Genomic DNA, 20,217 nt, shown 5'->3' with positions numbered 1-20,217 from the left:
AGAAACCGAAGCAGGCTCCAGGCTCTGAGCTGTCAGCACAGAGCCCGATACGGGGCTCGAACTCACGGACCGCGAGATCATGACCCAGGCAGCCAAAAAAGCTTTTTTAAAACCCGTGTCTTGTAATTACGTTTCTAGAATTCGCCCGCACAGTTCTGCAACATCTGCAGCGCCAAGCACCGCGGACCAGGAAGTGCCATCTTGGAGTTGAAGAAATAGCCCGGTTCGGCTGGTGACCCCTCCTCCCCGTGCTCTCCAAGACTGTTTTTGCAACAGTGGCAGCATTCATGGACACCAACGCTGTTCAGAGATCTGTGCGTGTTTAGGTCACGCTCAGAAGAGGTGTGTTCATCTTTGCCTGCCTGCTCGGGGCTTCTCTCTGCAGGTGACGTTAGGGTTCCCCCCTGTCCCTGCCTGGGGCTCACACTCCACACTCGGTCGTTGGCTGGGTTCGTTCTTTAGGAACAGAAGAGAAGGGAGCGGGGTGGAAGGGAGGTTCTGGACCCTAGCGAGGCTTTCCGGCCGTCGAGTGCACTGCCGAGAGCCGTCCCCGCTGCCTGGGCGCAGCTCCAGGACCTGCCCAGCAACTTGGACCTGTTTCCACGGCCTCTGCTTAATCAGCCCTCCCATTCTGGGGGTGGCTTCGGTTTATGGCATCAGCTGTGCTTCTCTTCTTAATAGGCATCTAATGAAACACTGTGTAAATTGTCACTTAGTCAAGGACATCTGGGAATACCAGGCGCAGGCTGACGTCATGCTGTTTCACGTTGACTGATCACGTGTTCTGTGTGTCCTGACGACCAGCCGTGTCCGGCCCTGGCAGACATCCCATGTTTGTTGACTGAATAAATGTTCGCTCTTACAAAAGACTCCTTGTAGCGAATTCTGGCTCACCTCAGTGAGGTGTGAAGGGTCATGGTTGGGTCCTGCCAGCTGGGAGGAGGGAAGGGATGTTAGAGAGTCTGAGAGGGAGTCTCAGGAGAAATGGGACCACCCAGTGGCGGGGCCTGGGCCTGACACGTGTCCTGCAGCCCTTGTCGGCCCTCGGGGAATGCAGAGTGGAGGATGCAGGGACAGGATCCAAACTTGTGACCGTCTTGCAGTGGTCGGCTTCATCCATCCTGGGCTATGTTGTGCCGACCTCCTGCCATGGGTGGAAAACACATGCTGTCACCACACTTAGTCCCACAGACACGAATAAATGCAGCTCTCTGCTTTATTTTTTGGGGAGTGGGCGGGATGCTCATGCGTACTGAGCGCCTTCCCACCAGCAGCACCTCGTTTCATGCATAAGGCACCCCCCCCCCCCCCAGGAAGAACATACCACATCCCACAGTATCCTGTCGAGCAACTGAAACAGGGAGACATCATCACGGTTGCAGAGGTGACTGCCAAGCTCCAGGGCATGGCTCCCTGTAAGAAATCGGGGCAGAGGGCCAAATTCAGAGGAAATGCATGGTAGGTCTCCGCAGCAGAGCCCCAACATTCTCCAGCAGACATCAGGCTTTTCCTGTTACTCCTACAGATCCCAAACTAGAAAGTCCTCAGCACCCCTCCGTATCCCATTCCCTTGTTCCAGTTTCTGCTGGTTTTCCTTGTGTTCTAACCAGAGAAATCCTTATTTCACCAAAAAACTCACAAGTAAAGCCAATTTGTAAGCACACGTAAAAAGCAAAGCTGCTGCACTTACTTTGGGGAAGAGGGGCGTGGCTGCAAAATGCATGTTCCCTCCCACCCCTGTACAGAAAGCCACTCTGAGGGTGAAACAGCCAAGTTCAAGGTTCTCTGGTGAGAGCCTGTTTTCTTCTTCTAGTCAAAAGGATTTTTATACTAGTTTAAAAATGAAAAGTTCTCAACAATTTTTTTTTTTAAGTTTGAGAGAGAGAAGGCAGCACAAGTAGGGGAGAGGGGCTCAGAGAGGGGGAGAGAGAATCCCAAGCAGGCTCCACATTGTGAGCACAGAGCGCCCCCCCCCCCCCGGGCTTGAACTCACGAAACCACGAGATCACGACCTGAGCTGAAACCAGGGTTGGATGCTTTATCGACGGAGCCACCAGGCGCCCTGACAAATTTTTAACTTGGTGGTTATAATCTTAACCTATATATTTTCATATTCTAAAAACAAGCATTCGAGCAATTACTGTGGGTCGGGCGTTGTTGCAAGCACCATTTGTATTCTTCGTCCCAACTCCGAAACAGGACCCCCCCGCCACCAACCTTGTTATCTAACAGAGAGGAAGCCAGAGCCCGTAAGGCCGAATACATCTGTCTCAGGTCAGGTAGCAGGCAGGCGGCCTTCAGAGGCCGTGATCTTAACCGCTGTGTATTTGATTTTTTTTTTTTTTAAAGTATGCATTTGACCTGTGGTGGTCAGCACATAGAAAGCAAAATCCTCTCCAGTCCTAGAAGGGAATTTGTTATAAAGTAGCCAGTGGCTTACTGAATCATCGAGAGGACAGAGGAAGCAGATGCAGGGAGGGGGTACAGGAACACGTCACAAAGACCCCCCACAGAACTGGGCTGCCCAGGGCACCCCCAGCCCAACCTCCGTCAGAGGACAGGCGACACGGAGCATGTGAACCACCGCTTTTAAGTAAACTGTGTAAATAAAAGTAGGCACATTTCTCAGTTTCTTTTCATGCTCAGTCAACACTGAATAAGGATTATGTGTGCACGTCTGTGTAGGAAACCTTTGTATGTGCTAAATACCACGCCAGTTTATTCTGGCTTCTCTAACCAAGACTCAGGCTATTGAAACTCCGCCAATTTCGATACTAAGCAGTAACTGACTTCCCAGACCCCCATCCTGGGCTTGCCGCTGATCGTCACTTTATAAAATCTGGAAAGAAATGCCTTTCCTCCTGCACCTCCTGTCGGAGTGATTCGAATCAGTGTGATGTTAGGGACACAGGTACGATAGGAGAGAGAATGAAAAACGTGGCTTCCAGAAGCAGGGATCCCAGAGTTCGCCAATGCCCGGCCTTTCTTTACACAGACCCAGAATGGTGATTCTAAATGAAAATGGGGTCATGTCGCTTCTCTTAGAACCCTCAGGAATCCCAGTGCCCCGGATGTGAAGGGACTTCAGGTTTGGTCCCCGAGCTCGGTTCCCCTTGCTTTCCCATTGCTCTCCTTTAGCCGACAGTCCCGGGGCTCAGTGTGACTGACTCCTCGCCCACCCTGGCCTCCTCAGATGGCTCACCTGTCCTAGAAGGCACCCGGGGCTCCGTCTGCCTCTGGCATACCACACTGCAGCGGTCCACGTGCACAGACTCAGGTCTGCAAAAGAGTAACATTTAAATCCTTTCTCGAGGGGGTGCCTGGGTGGCTCAGTCAGTTAAGCATCCAACTTGGGCTCGAGCCCCGCGTCCGGCTCTGTGCTGACCGCTCAGAGCCTGGAGCCTGCTTTGGATTCTGTGTCTTCCTCTCTCTCTGTGCCCCTCCCCTGCTCGTGCTCAGTCTCTCTCTCCAAAATGAAAAAACATTAAAATCAATCAGTCTTCTAGAATCCATAGTCTACCTTGTGGTGTGAAGTTCATCTGAGTTCATGGTAGACTCAGATAAATCGGCCTTTGCTGTAGTTTAGGGACGCCTTCTTTCTTCTGTGGTGGCGGCAGGGATCATCTCAGTGCGTCCAGTATCCATGAGAAGAAGGCATCTCGTCAGTTGGCCTCTGTCCACACTGGCGCTGGTTGGAAGGCCACCATCCCCACAACCTGCTCTCCCCTGCATCTGCCGCGGGCATCTCGCAGATCTCTGCAGTCCCAGCCTGTCCCTGGTCCCCGCTTCTCGTACTGCCCCTGCTGCTCCTGACCACCAAGCCTCTGTCTGCCTCGTGGCCCTGGTACCTGGGAAATTCAATCTGGTCAACCGAGTTGGTCTCCGTCCGTTGCCTCCTTGCCGTTGCCAAGAGTGTGCGTGGTAGGTGTGCGGGGACAGGGTACGTGTTGGTTCGTAAGGCTGGCTGCTTCTCAGAGGAAACGGGAGGTGGGGACCCTCACATAGCTATCTGCTGAGTCCATCTTTGCTGAGACCGCAGTGTGGAACTCAGAGCAAGGTGGCCCTTGCCACTCAGCTCTCTTCTCTCGGGACCGGTCTCGGGCTCTCCCCCAGTCTGGTTGAGTGCTTCCTACAGGCACAGTGGAACTGGCTGCCACGTTATGTATCGTTGATGGTACCCAAAGGCTGAGGGGCCTACAGGCTGTTGGCTCTGTGAATTTTTAAGAACTTAAAATATGTCTGCCTCTACAGTGGACTGGGAACCAGGAACAAGGAACATACCGTGTTCCTCTCTCCCCTGGTAGAGGGGCACCCAAGCACCTGACAATGTCTGCTGAATGGAAGTCCAGCCTTTCTCCCTTGTTCAAGGTCGAGAAACGTACACCTTCCAGCATCCTGTGACATGAGGGACAGGACTCGTAAATGTGGTAGATGTGCTCATCCAGAGACCCACTGTCTCTTCCTCCCTTTTGGGGTCTTCACGGCCACCATCAACAAGTCTCCTTTGTCTCCATTCTTCCACAGTCGGTACGAATTATTCTCAAGTGCTAAAATCTCTTCTTTGAGTGTCCTTCCTCCTTTGTCTCCCCATCCAGTCCGCCATCTTTTCTGCCCATCTCCCTCTCTCTTCCATGCTCACTGCCATGGTCTTGACCCAGATTCCTATCATCAAGCCTCTAGATGGATCAGAACCAATCCCTTCTTGGTGTTCCTGCCTCCAGTACCCACACTTCTGATTTATCCTGCACTCAGTTTCTGCATGAATCTCCCTTCCAGACTGATCCAGTCAAGTTCCCAGACATTTTGCTATTCCCAGTGCTAACACTCTCTCACTCTCTACAGTACGTTTTTCCATGTATTCGGTTCCCCTCTTCCAACTCCTCAGTTTAGATCCCATCCAGCCTTCAGAGTCTAACTTAATGTCTCCCCAGGTCCAGGTCCTCCCCAACGTACTCTGCCCCCCACCTAAAGCGGTCTGCACTCCAACCTCCCACGGCCCTGGCAGAAGCAAGACAAAGGTATTTGTGATACATACCTATACGTGAATTGTTCATCACCAAATGCATGCTACAGAAAGGCCACTCAGTAAATGTCCCTTACTTGACTGAACAAAGACCTCATTCTCCTGCTGGGCGTGGGGTTCTTTCCTCTGGAAGGAGTGTTGGTGATATTATGGCACAAAGAAGAGAAGAGGCCTCCTTGGGCAGTTCCTGTGCTTTCTCCTTCTGGATACCTAACGGCAACATGGATACATCTGCTTTCCAGAGTCCCCTCTTTGTGCTGTGATTTTCGAAAAATAAACCATTCTATTCACTGTCAAAAAACAAAGACATTAGGAAGGTCCTTGGTCCCAGCATTATAAGTGCCTGACTAGGTCAGGTCACCACAGGTCAACGTATTCAAATGAGTTAGGCTAAAGCATTTTTTCCAAAATGAATCTAGCTTCTTGCCCCAATTATTCCAAGTAACCTCAATTCCCTCTTTTCTTTGATGTTCACACATCAACGAGAGCTTTTCAAAATTCATCAACTGCTCCTCGACTGTAATGATCATGTAATTCGTGACTCCAAGCACGGCATTTTGAGAATGTGAGGGGGTGCTATTACAAACCACCGCAAGCCAACGCGACAGTCCCTGGCAACCTAAGAAGCCTGTCACCCTTCTTTTGACGCCTAGTACTACTGGCTCAACACTACGTGTGACAGAGTTGAAGAAAACGATGCTGCTTAAAAGCCAATGCTGACAACAGGTTCTGTCTTCTAAAGGCAATTGGAGGGGCCATACCGCTGAAAACATAAACCTTTCTCCTCGCCTGCACTTACAGAGACTGATGGGCCAAGTGACAGAGGCTCAAGGGGGCAAGAGGAAGCATCAACACTTGAGAACCTCTGCCGGTTCCTGGCTGCACACTTTTACATAATAAAAGCAGAGCTCTGTCTGGGGCCAAGAGCTGAGATGCTCTGCTTTCTAAGGGAGGGGCACTGAGAGGTGAGGATTTTAGGGAAGGGAACAAGCAACTGGGATAATCAAAGGGATTTAAGACAAGACCAGGGGCGCCTGGGTGGCTCAGTTACGCTTCTGACTTCGTCTCAGGTCACTATCTCCCAGTTCGGGAGTTCGAGCCCTGCCTCCAGCCCTCTGCTGTCAGCACAGAGCCCGCCTCAGATCCTCCGACCCCCTCTCTCTGCCCCTCCCCTGCTCGCTCTCCTTCCCAAAAGTAAACATCTTAGAAAAGACTGTTCAACTGTATGTTGCCTTGATGCCGAACCCTCCTACCTCCCCGCTGCGTGTTCAGTAAGGTCTGGTGTATAAATAGGGTCATCTGTGAGTAGGTTCTAGGGGAAACTGAGGAGCTGGGTTCTACATCCAGGACCCTGAACAGCAGAGGGAGCAGAACACCCGCAGGAGGCAACAGCCGGAGTTGACTGAGAACAGGAGTTCAGACCCGCGTGCGACAACAAAAACATTAAAAACCCCGGATTTGCTGGCATGCTGGGGGAGCAAAGGCTGGTCTTCCTAAAGGGAAACGGATGAAGGCCCTGAGCCAATTTTATATAAACGTGAAAGGACGGACTGGGTGACTTCACTTACGACTGAGTTACATATTCGGGTCCGTATCGACAAGACGTGGCTATGGAGTGCAAACTTAAACTTCAATTTTGTAGATAATTTTACTTCAGAAACTACGTACGTGTTGTCGCCGGGCTTTTATTCTGATCCTAATATTTATCCAGTTTTGTAGGCACATCTGTGCATGCTGATCTCTTCATGGTTGTCTTACATGTAGATGGGGTCTGTGGATGGTATCAGGATGGCCGAAGGAATTCACAAATGATAGAATAAGAATGGGGGCGTGATGGCGGCTCAGTTGGCTAAGTGCCCGACTCTTGATGTCGGCTCAGGTTGTGCTCTCACGGTTCTTGAGTTCAAGCCCCACATCGGGCTCTGTGCTGACAGTATGGAGCCTGCTTGGGTTTCTGTCTCCCTCCCTCGCTCGCTCGCTCCCTCTTTCTCTCTCTCTGCCCTTCCCCTGCTTGCTCTTCGTGTCTCTTTCAAAATCAGTGAAAATTTTAAAAACTGAAAAAAAAATAAAAGAATTAAGAATGAAAGTGTCCCTGTAATACTGAATAAGCATGTAAAACTTAATACAGGTGAAATGCAAAATTCTTCAGTTATACTCAGAAAAATTATCTGTACAAAGATGGGTTAGGAAAAGACCTGGTTAGGAGTCTAAATAGAGACCGTGGGTAAAAAGCAGGAGCATTTCGCTCTTGAAGGTCAGCCTACATTTTAATCCACGCTCTGTCACTAAGAAACGAGTTGAATCAGTTAGCACTTCCGAGCCTCCATTGCCTCAAATGTAAAACGGGATGATCGCCGCACCTCTTCTGGAGGATGTGGAATGCCTTAAATGAGATGCCGCGTGGAGAGGGCTCGGCTGGTACCAGCACCGGAAAAAGGAACCAGCCTGTAGCGAATGCTACATGAAGGTCAGCCTCTGGGGTGGCCCCCGTTATCCCCACCCTCTACCAGGGCTGGTCTGTGGCCAATAGAGTGTGGCAGAATTGACGGTACATCACTTCCGAGATGAGGTCATAAAAGACACTGAGGCCCGGCGTCATTCACCCTGGAGGAAGCCGTGCCATGAGGATAGGCCCCGTGGCGAGGAGCCAAAGCCCCAGCCAGCAGCTTCCGAGGGAGCTCGGAAGTGACTCTCCCGTGCCAGATCCGAGTCTGCAGCCCCAGCCAACATCTTGACCACAGACTCCGGAAAGACCCTCAGCTGGAGCCACCCCCACAAGCCACTCTTAGATTCCTGATCCCGAGAAACGGAGGTGATGAATGTTGGTTTCAGTGGCTAAACTTGGGGGGAATTCGTTGTACGGCATTAGATAATTAATACAGCAAGTGCTTACCAATCATTAGCTTGCATTTTTCCAAAATTAACCCAGGTTTCTGCTGCTTGACCACTAATACAGAACATCAGTGACTACTAAAAAAAACAAACAAAAAAAAACAAATGCAAACTTCTGGTGGACTGTCGGTCCTGTTCACGGGAAGCAGCATCCGTTCCACATGTGAGAGCATTTTTCTGGGGACCTGTTTTAGCAGACGTTTTGACAAAGTGGAGAGGACAGAATTTGAAATCCTACCACTTAAGAAACAAGCGAAGGAACTGGATAGCACATTGCTTCAAACACATGAATACTGAGGGGTGTTGCAAGGTTTAGAAGTAGGTCACGTACGAAGGGGAAGAGGAGATATGCTTCTGTTGCTTTAGAAGTCCAATCGCTGAGGTTTGAGTGCAGGTGCCTGGGTGGCTCAGTCAGTTGAGCGTCCAACTCTCGATTTGGGCTCAGGTCGTGATGCCAGGGTCGTGGGATCAAGCTCCATGTGAGGCTCCGTGCTGAGTGTTTAGCCCACTCAAGATTCTGTCTCTCTACCCCTCTCCCCTGCTCATTCTAACAACAACAACAAAACTGTATTGGGGCAACTAGGTGTCTCGGTTAAGTGTCCAACTCTCGGCTTCGGCTCAGGTCACAATCACCTGGGATCAAGCCCCACACTGGGCTCCACACTGGCAGCACGGAGCCTGCTTGGGATTCTCTCTCTCCCTCTCCATCCCTCCCTCACTCATGCTGTCTCTGTCTCTCAAAATAAATAAACTTAAAAAAAAAAAAAAAAAAAGACCAGGGATTATGTTTAAAAGAAAAAAAAAAAGTGTTGAGGCACCGGGGTGGCTCAGTCAGTTAAGCATCCAACTTTGGCTCAGGTCATGAACTCGCTGTTGGTGAGCTCGAGCCCCCTGTCAGCTCAGAGCCTGAAGCCTGCTTCTGATTCTGTGTCTCTCTTTCTGCCCCTCCCCCACTTGCACACTCTCTCCAAAAAATAATAAACGTTAAAAAAAATTTTTTAAAGATGTAAACTCAAGAACTTTCTAATCTCTGAGATGTCCAGCAATGGAGGCACGTGCCCCCTCGGAGGGCCACTTCCTGGAGGTGGGCCAGGTTCCAGCCAAGGCTGACCGCCAGTCAGACCCATGGGCTCGCCTCTGGCTGCCCATTATAGTAGCCGATTCTAAGCCCCTGTCCCCTCTAAGCATAGCCAAATCCCTCTAGAAACAGCACATTTAATCGGTTACTCTCACACGCTGTTATTTTTATACTCAGATCCAATGCCCATCTGTCGTGCGTCTGAATACCCACGTCTTTGGCTGGCTCATTAATTCGGTGCCACTACAGGGTCCTCACTCCCATCCCCCCTGCCAGGCAAGACCCACTTGTCTCCCATCTGACCACGTTACAGCTTCCTTTCGTTTTTTTGCCAGACAAACGTAGATCTTTGGCTCATAATCATGCCAATTCTTGTAGAGCTGCCAACATTGCTTTTACTTATGTGCCTGGGGGCATTTTCCTAAACCTAAAAGGAGCATGACTACGTTTCCACACGTGTTATGGGCCAAGTCGTGTCCCCTTAAAAGTTCTGTGTTGGAAGTCCCCCCCCCCCCCCCCACCTCAGAATAGGACTAGACTCAGAAAGAGGCCTTTGAAGAGGTAATTAAGGTAAAATGAAGTCCTAGGGTGTGGGCTGTAATCCCAGGTGACAGGTGTCCCTAGAAGAAGAGGAAATTTGGACACAGTCACAAAGGAGAGACCATGTAGGGTCCAGTGGGAGGGCAGCCATCTGAACTAAAGGAGAGGCCTCAAGAAACTAAACCCGCTGACACCTTGGTCTTAGACTGCTAGCCTCCAGAACTATGAAGAAAAGACACTTCTGTTGGTTAAGCCGTCCAACCTGTGGTACTGTGCTAGGGCGGCCCTAGCTGACGGATGCAATGTACTAATCCCTCCTTCCATAAAGGGGCTGGTCTCCGCAGAAACACACTGCTGGTCTCCGTCCAGGAGACCGCTGCCTGCGCCTCTCAAAACACTGGGCATGCCCCCTGAGCCCACTCACATGCCGGGCCCCTTTTCAGAATGTCCTAGGGCTTTCTCATTCCTCCAGGTGTTACTTATGATCACACTTCCTCTCTGACTGCTTGGCGCCCGGCTTCTCCGCCAAAATGTACGGGTGAAAGTATAACAGGAATTGTCTCAACAGTGTAGGGGCGCCAGGGTGGCTCAGTTGGTTAAGGGTCTGACTCTTGACTTCAGCTCCAGTCATGATCTCACGGTTTGTGAGTCTGAGCCCCGCATCAGGCCCTCTGCTAACAGTGCGGAGCCTGCTTGAGATTGTTTCCCTCTCTCTCTGCCCCTCCCTCCCTTGCTCTCTGTCTCAAATTAAAAAAAAAAAATTTTTTTTAAATAGTGTATAAGGACATAAGAACATACATTCTGAATTCCAAAAATCTAGAAGAGGTGCTTTTAAGAACTTAATAAAATATTTGTAGATGACATCACATTAATATGAAGTTCATTTTGATGTAAGTAGCTTCTTTTAAGATTCTTTCTAGCTTCAATTTTTACAAAGGCTTGTGCTAAGATTTAGGTTCAAGATACGTACTTTCAGCCCCTCCAAACGTTAACATACCTGCATCAGTCAGGACCCTTGGTTGTGTGAGAAACGCAACTCAACTAAGCTCGGTCAAAATGGAGAATTTAGTGCAAGGGACGTGGAATTAGAAGAAGGCCGGCATTGTGCCTGGGCTGCAGGAACTCTGACGAGGCCAGTCTGAAAGGAAGAGCCTCCCGCAGCCTGAGGACACAAGGTGGACTTCCTGGAGGAGGCGGCACCCACCATCGACCCCCCCCTTGCACGATCCAGGGAAACAGACTGGCACACCCAGAAGCAGCCGCGGCCGCCTAGAGGAGCCCGGCTGCGAGCTTGGGCGTCCCACTACTATGCGAGCTGGCGCTGGCACTGCTTTCTCACATTCTGCCTTTCTCAGTTGTGAGTCGTGTCCGCTAAAGAGCGGGGGCCACTCTCCACGAGCAAGGATAGCATCTGGGCTCCACTTCTTAATACTGGAGGCGGAAGTGATGGCAGGTAGAAAAGGAGAGTCGCCAGATGCCTCCTCGCTCATCCCTGCACATCCTTCAGCTTCAACAGCCCTTCCCCAGAGCGGTGGTCTCTGTTTTCCACGTACGTCTAGCTTCCCTAGTACGTGCCTCCATGGCAACCTGGACTTCTCCAAAGGCTTGCGAACTCTTGAAGTTAATTACCCGCTTGATTCCCATTAGACCACAAATCCCCAGGTAGCAGGGACTGTCCGCTGAATTCTAGTTCTCTCCTCAGTGCCTAGCTAAGGGGGCTCTATATGAAAGACACTCAACTAGGTTTGCCGACAGGTGAGAAAACAGAGCTGACTCTGTATCAGCTCCACTCTACTCGGCCCAAATCCAGTAGCTGAAGGTAACACAGCCAAGGACACGTGAGCCCCTAACACATAGAAGCCTAATCCTGGGCCAGTCTTCATGCATCTCCGTCTGCTTTGGTCAAGTGGTCAAGTATAGCACCATTGCCATTGTGGTTTTGAGATCGTCCGGAGAATCGGGCATGACCCTTTCTGTGCCGTGGAGAGGCTACAAAAGGAGAAGGAGGTGGAGGAGGAAGAAGAGGAAGGTGCAGAAGGAAACTGGAAGAAAAGAACATTGGTCCTAGAACTGGGAGGTCAAAGAGATCTATCACCTACAATGAAGGGAACAGCATCTTGTGAGCTGGAACTCTTTGATGACGGAGGACTTTCCTTAAAAGTGAGCCATTTTCCAGAACCTCTGGTTTTTCAAGGTCCAAAATAAGTCAGGGTTTGCCTCGCCCCTTTCTTTTCTAATTTTTAAAATATTTTTGATAGACAGAGTGTGAGTGGGGAAGGGGCAGAGAGAGAGGGAGACACAGAATCCGAAGCAGGCTCCAGGCTCTAGCTGGCAGCACAGAGCCCGACGTGGGGCTTGAACTCACGGACGGCGAGGTCATGACCTGAGCTGAAGTCCGACGCTTATAAGCACCTGAGCCACCCAGGCGCCCCTGCCTCTCCACTTTCTGTGTTCACCTACCATCTTGTACGATTCTCTGGCATAGCCTATGATAGTGATCAAAGTGTCCATCTGCTCGAGTCGACAAAGACTGTGTCATGTATATGTGTGCATAGATATCTCCACCCCTCAGGGCCTATTTAAAACGTTTTTCACAGTTTCAAGGCTTAATAAATAGGATACTGATACTCTGTGGATGGAAAAGAAGACAACAGCACCAGAGATCGCAGGGCGTGTGTGTTCTATCTGACTTTAGATGACCCTTTATTCTAGGCTGTACCATCGGGGCATAAATAGGTTTCTTCCAATTCATTTCTCTCTTCCAGGCATATGGATGATCTCATATCATCGTTGTAATATGATAAGTGCTATGAGCCTCATTTTACAAAGCCTGAGACCCAAAAAGGTAAAATGCCTTACCCAAAGGAAAGTGTCAGAATCCGAAGTTGTCAGCAGGGCCGTGTGACTGTCCCACTCCCGGCTCTACATTTTCATGCTGGACTTTCTCTTCCTCTCTGCCAACCTACCATCCTGCCACGGGATTAAAATAAAGAGTGAAAGCTGAAGAATGTTCTAGCAAAGTATTTTGCACACAGTAGTTTCTCCACATATATTTCTTGGTTCAAGTGTAAGGGCTTGTCCCTTGCTAACACCTTCATCTTGCTAAGCAGATTCAGGGGCAGAGCCGGACCGCGGAAGGAGGGTTCGGTCTCACTCGTCCAAGAAGGACGAAGAAGACTGTTTCCCAGAGGGCGCCACTCTGTTGGATGCACAATACGGAAGACCCACAAAGCAACTAAACTACCGCTTGGTTTTGCGCTCGCTTTCTTCGTTACACAACAGCAACCACACTCCTATCTGAACTACCTCTGATTCCCCGCCACCTGACCTGCAGATGACCCTGTATTCAAGGCTGCACCTTTCACACGGTTAGGGTTCTCCTTCAAGATCGCTGGAAACAGACGCCAGTTTTCTTCCCAAAGTGCTTCTTATATTCATTTAATATAGAAAAATGACTTTAATAACATCAGCAGCCTGGTCACGGGCAGTAGCCACAGCTAAGATTTTATGAAGATCATTTTTCTTTGTGGCCACAAAAATAATGGAAACTTCATTTTTTTTTTTTTTTCCACTAACAAATAGTGAGGTTCCTGAATGGAAGAGACATACTGACCTCTGGAGACTTGAGCTAAGGTTTCTGCCCCCGCCCCCTCCCACCCCCCGAAATGCATTTTGAGTCCACCTGAGATTCAGAGAGCAGAGAGTTCCTCTTCCAACAGTTCCAGAACATTCTCTCTGTGGACAGTGATTGGCATAAACTGGTTTATATGCACACTTGGAGCCACTGGATGGGAGTCAGTCCCATGCAAACCACACAGATTGAGAGTGAGAAGGTGGCTGTGCTTAGGAGGAGGTGTTAAAGTGAATACATTTTTTTAATACATTTAAATAACCTGTATAAATTTCCATAAGAACCGTACGTTCCCCAAGAATTTTCCACAGTCTACCTCCTCACTTGCCAGACTAGTGTTCTAGGTACTATACTGGGCAGAAGCATTTAAATAAAAATGAATAAGACAGTCCCTGCCCTCAAGAAACTAAGTAGAGTTTCTCTCAGAGGGAAACTGGTCAGGTACAGAGAAACTCTCCTGGTCTGTTTCCAACAGGAAATTTAACCCAGGCAAGTATGGGACAAAGATGCTCTAAAGGCTAGAAGAGCGAAGGGCAGAATGAGGGAGACTGGAGAGGCAAAAGGGAGGCAGGGGGACACCCAGAGAGGAGAAGGTTCCAGCATCTCTGGGCAGCTGTGCTCCACCAGAGGGTGTGAGCCGCCATCTTGCTGCGAGGCCGCCTCAGTCAGTTCTGGATGTGCCGAAGCTGTGGAGCTGCCGAAAGGTGCTCCTGGCATCTGAAACTGCTCCAACCTGCTACCACTGGAGCGGCAGCACGGGCAGCCACGACAAACGCCAGCTGAGCTGGCGACCCCCGTGGCATTGGAGCCAGAGGTCAGGAGATTCTGTCTTCCTCCTGCCTTCTGATCTCCCGGTTGTGTTTTTTGTTTTCAGTTAAGTTTATTCATTTTTGAGAGTGAGAAAGAGGGGGGGAGAGGAAGAGAGAGAATCCCAAGCAGGCTCCGCACGGTCAGCACAGAGCCTGACGCGGGGGGCTCGAACTCACGAAGTGTGAGATCATGACCCGAACCAAGATCACGAGTCAGATGCTTAACTGACTGAGTCACCCAGGCGCCCCCACCCTTCCCCCGTTGTGCTTTCTATTGGCAGGGCATAAGAATGTGGCCCGAAATAGAGCCTAGGGACTATAGTTTGCAGACTTCCAGCCCCAACAAAGGGCGGAGGGCAGACGTGGGGCTGAGACACAACAGGTAAATACCAGCACCCACAGCGCAAGCAGATTGCTAACAAAACAGGAAACGTATGAAATGCTACAGGAGTGTGTAAGTAAATCATCCCACCCACATACGGGCTGGGGAAAACCACCGGAGCCAGTTCTGGAAAGATACATATAGTTTAGCCATTTATGTATCCCTTTGTTCAGCAAGTATTACGTACCAAATGAAGGGGCGAGAGGCTTCAAGTAGAGGCAGCAGCTTGTGTGAGACGAAATGAGGTCTGTCCTATAAAGGAAATGCACCATGTGAGGTGAGAAGGTGAAAGTGAAGGCCACACAAGCCACGCTGGGGGGTCTGAAGTGTGCCCAGGGGGTGGGAGGAGTCCTGAAGGATTTTGGTCAGGGAATGACATGGTCAGACTAACCTATGTTCTGGAGAAAGTATTTTAGGAGGGACTAGATCAGGACGATCCCTATACGCCCCTGAGGGCAGTGGTAACAAGGCAGCCACGAGACCAGCATCTGGGACTCGGACACCCTTAGGGTCGATCAGAGCACCCTTCATGCAGGGCTCCCCACCTTACACAGGAGTTTCGTCCCACTTGGGGGAAGCAGTGGTCCAACTCACTCTGACACTGCACGTACCATGAAGATGTCCCACTTGAGAGTATTTATAAATGGAGAATTCAGTATATTTAGGAAGCAGCATAGATTCTTGGAAACAAGTTCAAGGCTGACATGGCTGGTGACATGCATGTTCATCAAAGCCTGAGAAGTGAGAGAAAAGATGTGAGAGGCACACTCACTCCCCCGCCAGCCCCATGCCTCCTCATGCCTACCCGGCTGCTGCAATTGGTCATGATTTTTTAAAATAGGAATGAAATAGAAAAGAAAGCGTATTGGGGCACCTGGTTGGCTCAGTCGGTTAAGTGTCCAACTTCAACCTTAGGTCATGATCTCACAGTTTGTGAGTTTGAGCCCCGCATCAGGCTCTGTGCTGTCAGCTCAGAGCCTGGAGCCTGCTTCGGATTCTGTGTCTCCCTCTCTCGCTGCCCTTCCCCTGCTCTCTCTCTCTCTCTAAATAATTATAAAAAGAAAATAATTACAAGCATTCCCAAAATACAAGAAATCATTAGGGAACCCAAAACTGTACATTTCACTTGCATTCACATCTCCCCCTAATGCATTTTATAGTCAGATGAAGAAAAATGTAAGAGAACAGATGATTTATAATTAAATATGGGGCGCCCGGGTGGCTCAATCGGTTAAGCATCTCACTCTTGATTTCTGCTCAGGTTGTAATCTCACAGTTCTTGAGTTCAAGCCCCGCATTGGGCTCTGTGCTGACAGCTCAGAGCTTGGAGCCTGCTTCGGATTCTGGGTCTCCCTCTCTCTCTGCCCCTCCCCAACTTATGCTCTGTCCCTCCCCTCCCTCTCTTTCAGAGATAAAGACATTAAAAAAAAAAAAGCTTCTGCACAGTGAAGGAAACAATCAACTAAATTAAATGGCAACCTACAAGATGGGAGAAGATATTTGCAAATGACAAATCAAATAAAGGGTTAGGATGCAATGTATATAAAGAACTTATAGGGGTGCCTGGGTGGTTCAGTCGGTTCAGCATCCAGCTTCAGCTCAGGTCATGATCTCATGGTTTGGAAGTTCAAGCCCCATGCTGGGCTCTGCGCTGACAGCTCAGAGCCTGGAGCTTGCTTCGGATTCTGCCTCTCTCTCTCTCTCTCTCTCTCTCTGCCCCTCCCCTGCTCATGCTCTATCTCTCTTTCTCTCTCCCCCTCTCTCAAAAATAAACATTAAAAAAAATTTTTTTAAGGAAAGAAAGCATATATAAGGAAAACATACAGCTCACTTCCATTATCAGTTTACATTCATAGGAGAACTTCTGGAGTCATTTAAGGATGGATGATGGAACAACACATAGCCACCACATTTATCTTCAGGGAACCGATGCTCGCCTTCAGAAGGCTGGCATCCTCCTTTGGATGGTAACACCAACATGCACTAACCAGAACACCAACCTGGAACTAGAGAAAGCTGGTGCTCTGCACCCTCCCCTGCTAGCATTCTGGTAGACGACAGACATCTACCTCACACTTCCAGGGCTGAGGGAGCAAGTCCAGCGGGCACGGCCTACGCCCCACCAGCGCTGCCTACGACGCCTGAGCGGGGACAGGGTCAAGGGTGATCAGGCCAGTGGGCTCTTGGCCAAAGCAGAGAAATCACTTTTAAGCCCATGACAGAAGCAAAATGGGGGAGAATTGGGAGATTGAACTGCTTCAATTTGAGGTGAAAAAATCTGAGCAGACTAGCGGATGGAATGAGACAGAGACAAGGAGGGATACAGACCAAAACTGGCTTCGCGGACTAATTGCAAAGTGCGGGCCTCTGCCCCGATGCCACTCCTGTGTATTCCTGCCGTGCGCCAGGGGGGTCTAAGTGTGACATCCATTGTTGCTGGCTTTTCCAAATGTTTTACCACACACGTTTGCAAACATGTGCAAAAAGAGGGAGTTTATAGTCCTTAAGTGCTCATTACCCAACTTCAATAATTATTCTTAGTCCACCTGTTTCTTCTATATACCCCCTCCGCCCCCACACCAGATAATTTTAAAGAAGTATTACACATATTATTTCATTCATAAATACTTATATACATGTCATGAATTTTTATTTTAAAGTTTATTCTGAGAGAGAGTAAGCATGAGCAGGGAAGGGGCAGAGAGAGAGGGAAAGCGAGAATCCCAAGCAGACTCCACATTGTCAGCCCAGAGCCTGACGTGGGGCTTGATCTCAGGAACCGTGAGATCATGACCTGAGCCGAAATCAAAAGTCAGACGTTTAACCACTGACTGAGCCACCCAGGCTCCCCCATGAGCTTTTTAATACCAAGACTACAATCTCATATCTAAAAAATTAATAATTTCATAATTACAAATATTCACTCAGTGGTCACACTAGCCTAATGGTCTTATGGTTTTTGTTGTTTTGTTTTTTACAGTTTGTTCACATCATGAGCCAAATAAGTCACACTGATGTTTCCTAACTCCTTTTTATAAATTTTTTTTTTTCAACGTTTATTTATTTTTGGGACAGAGAGAGACAGAGCATGAACGGGGGAGGGGCAGAGAGAGAGGGAGACACAGAATCGGAAACAGGCTCCAGGCTCTGAGCCATCAGCCCAGAGCCCGACGCGGGGCTCGAACTCACGGACCGCGAGATCGTGACCTGGCCGAAGTCGGTCGCCTAACCGACTGCGCCACCCAGGCGCCCCATCCTAACTCCTTTTTAATCTATACGTTCCCCTCTGCCTTTTTTTTTTCTATGAGGAATTTATTTGCTGATAGTTTTCAATAAGTCTTCCTTCCAGTCATAAAAGCAAGTGCATATGGGCATTGAAGAAAGCTTGAGAAATGCCAAAATTCATCATTGTTTTTAAAATCACCCTAAGTTAGAATCCCAGTATCCAACTTCATCAACATTTTGGTATGCTTTCCTTCCTAATGCAGTTTGAGGTAAAGACTAAACAGAAAGAAAAAATAACACCACCGCAGAGAGATCGATCATTGGCATCTTACCCACTCCAGTGGAATATAGATCTCTGTGGCACTGTGCCCTTACAATAAATCCTCAGCTCCTACAACATGCCCGTTTTTAAGATTTCTGAAACATAATACCAGATTGCCCTCCAGAAAGACTACCAACCTGTTCCCTCGCCAGCAGTGTTTGGGAGCACGAACATAATCTTCAATGGCTGGTGGGACTAGACTAGAAAATGGCTTGGTTTGGAAAGACCAGGGAAGCCCTCTGGAAGCTTAGGGATGTCAGGAGAGCAGGAAGTGAGCCCTGGGGGAGACAGAGAGGAAGGTAGGCCGTCCACAGGAACAGAGGATACCACCAGCCTCTCACACAGCCGTCTGAAGATGGTCTACTGAGCCAGGAGGTGTCCACAGTCCAACAGAAACCTTTGTAAGCAGTGGAAGGGGACGACGACTGGAGAGTTCCACTGACATAGCCTACAGGAACAGCGCTTTCTCAACAACGGGGACTTAAAGCCCTTTCATCAGCCAGTCCATTCACCTCGAGCTTTCCTGAGGGTGCAAACCAAACTCTGTCTGTCCTTGAACACCATTTGCTTTGGGGGTTTTACCCTCGTTCCTGTCTGAATTTCTAATAAACAGGACATGCCAATTTCCTCATGAAAACGTGTTAGGTTGGTTTCATCTCCTGACCAGGTATTTCTGCACAGTTCTGGTCCTCGCCAGGATACTGACTTTTAGAGTAGTGACTATGTTACGTCTACTTTTCTCGCATGGCTTTGCAAGCTCACGAGTAGTGGAGGCTTACCCAAAAACAGTCTTTAATTTTGGAAACTTCATAAAAATAACTTCGCCCAGGTCCTTAAAAAGGAATAAAGCATGATTCCTGTCTTCCAAAAGTTTAGAAAGTCCTCTAAATATATACAGCATGTAATCGACTAAGATGAAATTTGAGAAAGAGAGTCCAACAACCCAAGTAAGAAACAGACATAGAAGCGATTCACCAAAAAGCAAGACAAAGGGCAAAAGGATAGAAAAAGCCCAATGTCACTAATATGTCGGTAGATGCCATGAAATATACTCAGGCTGTTGGCAAGGTGCTCAGAACAGATACATTTATATACTGTAGGTTGGAGGTGTAAATTGTCACAGTTTTTTGGAAGGTAATTTGGCAACATTAACTAAAATTAAAAATACAGTCTCATCACAGTAATTCAACTTGTAGATGTCTATCCTAGAGAACTTCTCACACTTGTGCACAAAAAAGCACGGTCAGTGATGGTCACTGTGAATGTCCATCAGTAAAGGCCTGCCTGATCCATGGTTCGTGTTCTGGAATTCTAGAGAACAGCCCTGGCACTGAAACAGAGCAATCTCTAAAGTAGACCAATCTCTGGGACACATTATAAAGTATAAACAAGGTACAAAGCAGTACATACAGAATGGTTCCACCCGTGTACAATAAAGCAAAGCAATCGTGTTTTTTAGGTAGGTGTAGAAGCGGTAAATGGCCAGAAATAACAGCAAGAACTTGCCTCTCAGGTGGAGAGGGGCACTGGGGAAATAACTAGGAAGGCAATCTTTTGGCCTTGTCTGTCTATATTCTTTGTATAAGAATGTATTTATATATCGGGGTGTCTGGGTGGCTCAGTCGGTTAAGCATCCAACTCTTGATTTCAGCTCAGGTCACGGTCTCAGGGTTCATGAGTTCGAGCCCCGTGTTGGGCTCTGCGCTGACAGTGCGGAGCCTGCTTGGGATTCTCTTTCTGTCTCTCTCTCTTTGTCTCTGTCTCTCTCTCAAAATAGATATATAAAAACAAAACAAAAAGGAATGTATTTATATATTACTTGGATGACTAAGAAATATACAAAAATTTTTTTTAGATTTTTTTTTAACATTTATTTATTTTTGAGACAGAGAGAGACAGAGCATGAACTGGGGAGGGGCAGAGAGAGAGGGAGACACAGAATCGGAAGCAGGCTCCAGGCTCCGAGCCATCAGCCCAGAGCCCGACGCGGGGCTCGAACTCACGGACCGTGAGATCGTGACCTGAGCTGAAGTCGGACGCTTAACCGACTGAGCCACCCAGGCGCCCCGAAATATACAAAAATTTAAAGGCTCAGCAGTAGCACAACAGTATTAGGACAGTCCTCAGTTTCCTTTCAGCAGTAAAGAGGGTCTACTTCTCCTCAAAAGTAAATACTCCTTATAGTTTTCCATCTTGTCATGTCTAGTAGGACCCTCAGTGTTTTACTTGACTATGAAGTAAAAACGGTCGTGCTCGTTCATCCAACAGTTCAATGCCAAGTTCATCCTGACCTGGGAAGAACTCTGCATCGAGTG

The 20,217-nt window shown here is 48.7% G+C and overlaps 1 protein-coding gene and 1 long non-coding RNA gene across 6 annotated transcripts in view; one reads left to right on the top strand and one right to left on the bottom strand.

The window, feature by feature from the left end:
* The window catches only part of VPS41 (VPS41 subunit of HOPS complex), a 187,993-nt gene extending 187,124 nt beyond the window's left edge, over positions 1–869 (top strand). For both annotated transcript variants that reach the window (XM_086696999.1, XM_086697000.1), the window contains one exon: positions 139–869. In XM_086696999.1, the coding sequence (XP_086553125.1) occupies positions 139–219 (81 nt within the window). In that variant the 3' untranslated portion in view covers positions 220–869. The remainder of the gene's footprint in view (positions 1–138) is intronic.
* A 28-nt stretch (positions 870–897) lies between these two features.
* LOC147583343 (uncharacterized) overlaps positions 898–20,217 on the bottom strand; it is a 103,353-nt gene continuing 84,033 nt past the window's right edge. For 2 of the 4 annotated variants that reach the window (XR_015248116.1, XR_015248114.1), the window contains exons 3-9: positions 14,967–15,089; positions 14,543–14,607; positions 12,393–12,503; positions 6,692–7,077; positions 3,521–5,313; positions 1,325–1,413; positions 898–1,144 (exon numbers count right to left, since the gene is read on the bottom strand). This is a non-coding gene — a long non-coding RNA (uncharacterized LOC147583343). Of the gene's footprint in view, positions 1,145–1,324; positions 1,414–3,202; positions 3,280–3,520; positions 5,314–6,691; positions 7,078–12,392; positions 12,504–14,542; positions 14,608–14,966; positions 15,090–20,217 lie in introns of all 4 variants that reach the window. The other 2 variants (XR_015248115.1, XR_015248117.1) reach the window with 2 other exon arrangements.

Source organism: Puma concolor, chromosome A2, assembly GCF_028749965.1.
Source record: "Puma concolor isolate L17-30 chromosome A2, mPumCon1.1.hap2, whole genome shotgun sequence".
Taxonomy (NCBI): domain Eukaryota; kingdom Metazoa; phylum Chordata; class Mammalia; order Carnivora; family Felidae; genus Puma; species Puma concolor.
The sequence above is the reverse complement of the archived record's forward strand: the minus strand, read 5'-3'. Positions and strand labels throughout refer to the sequence as shown.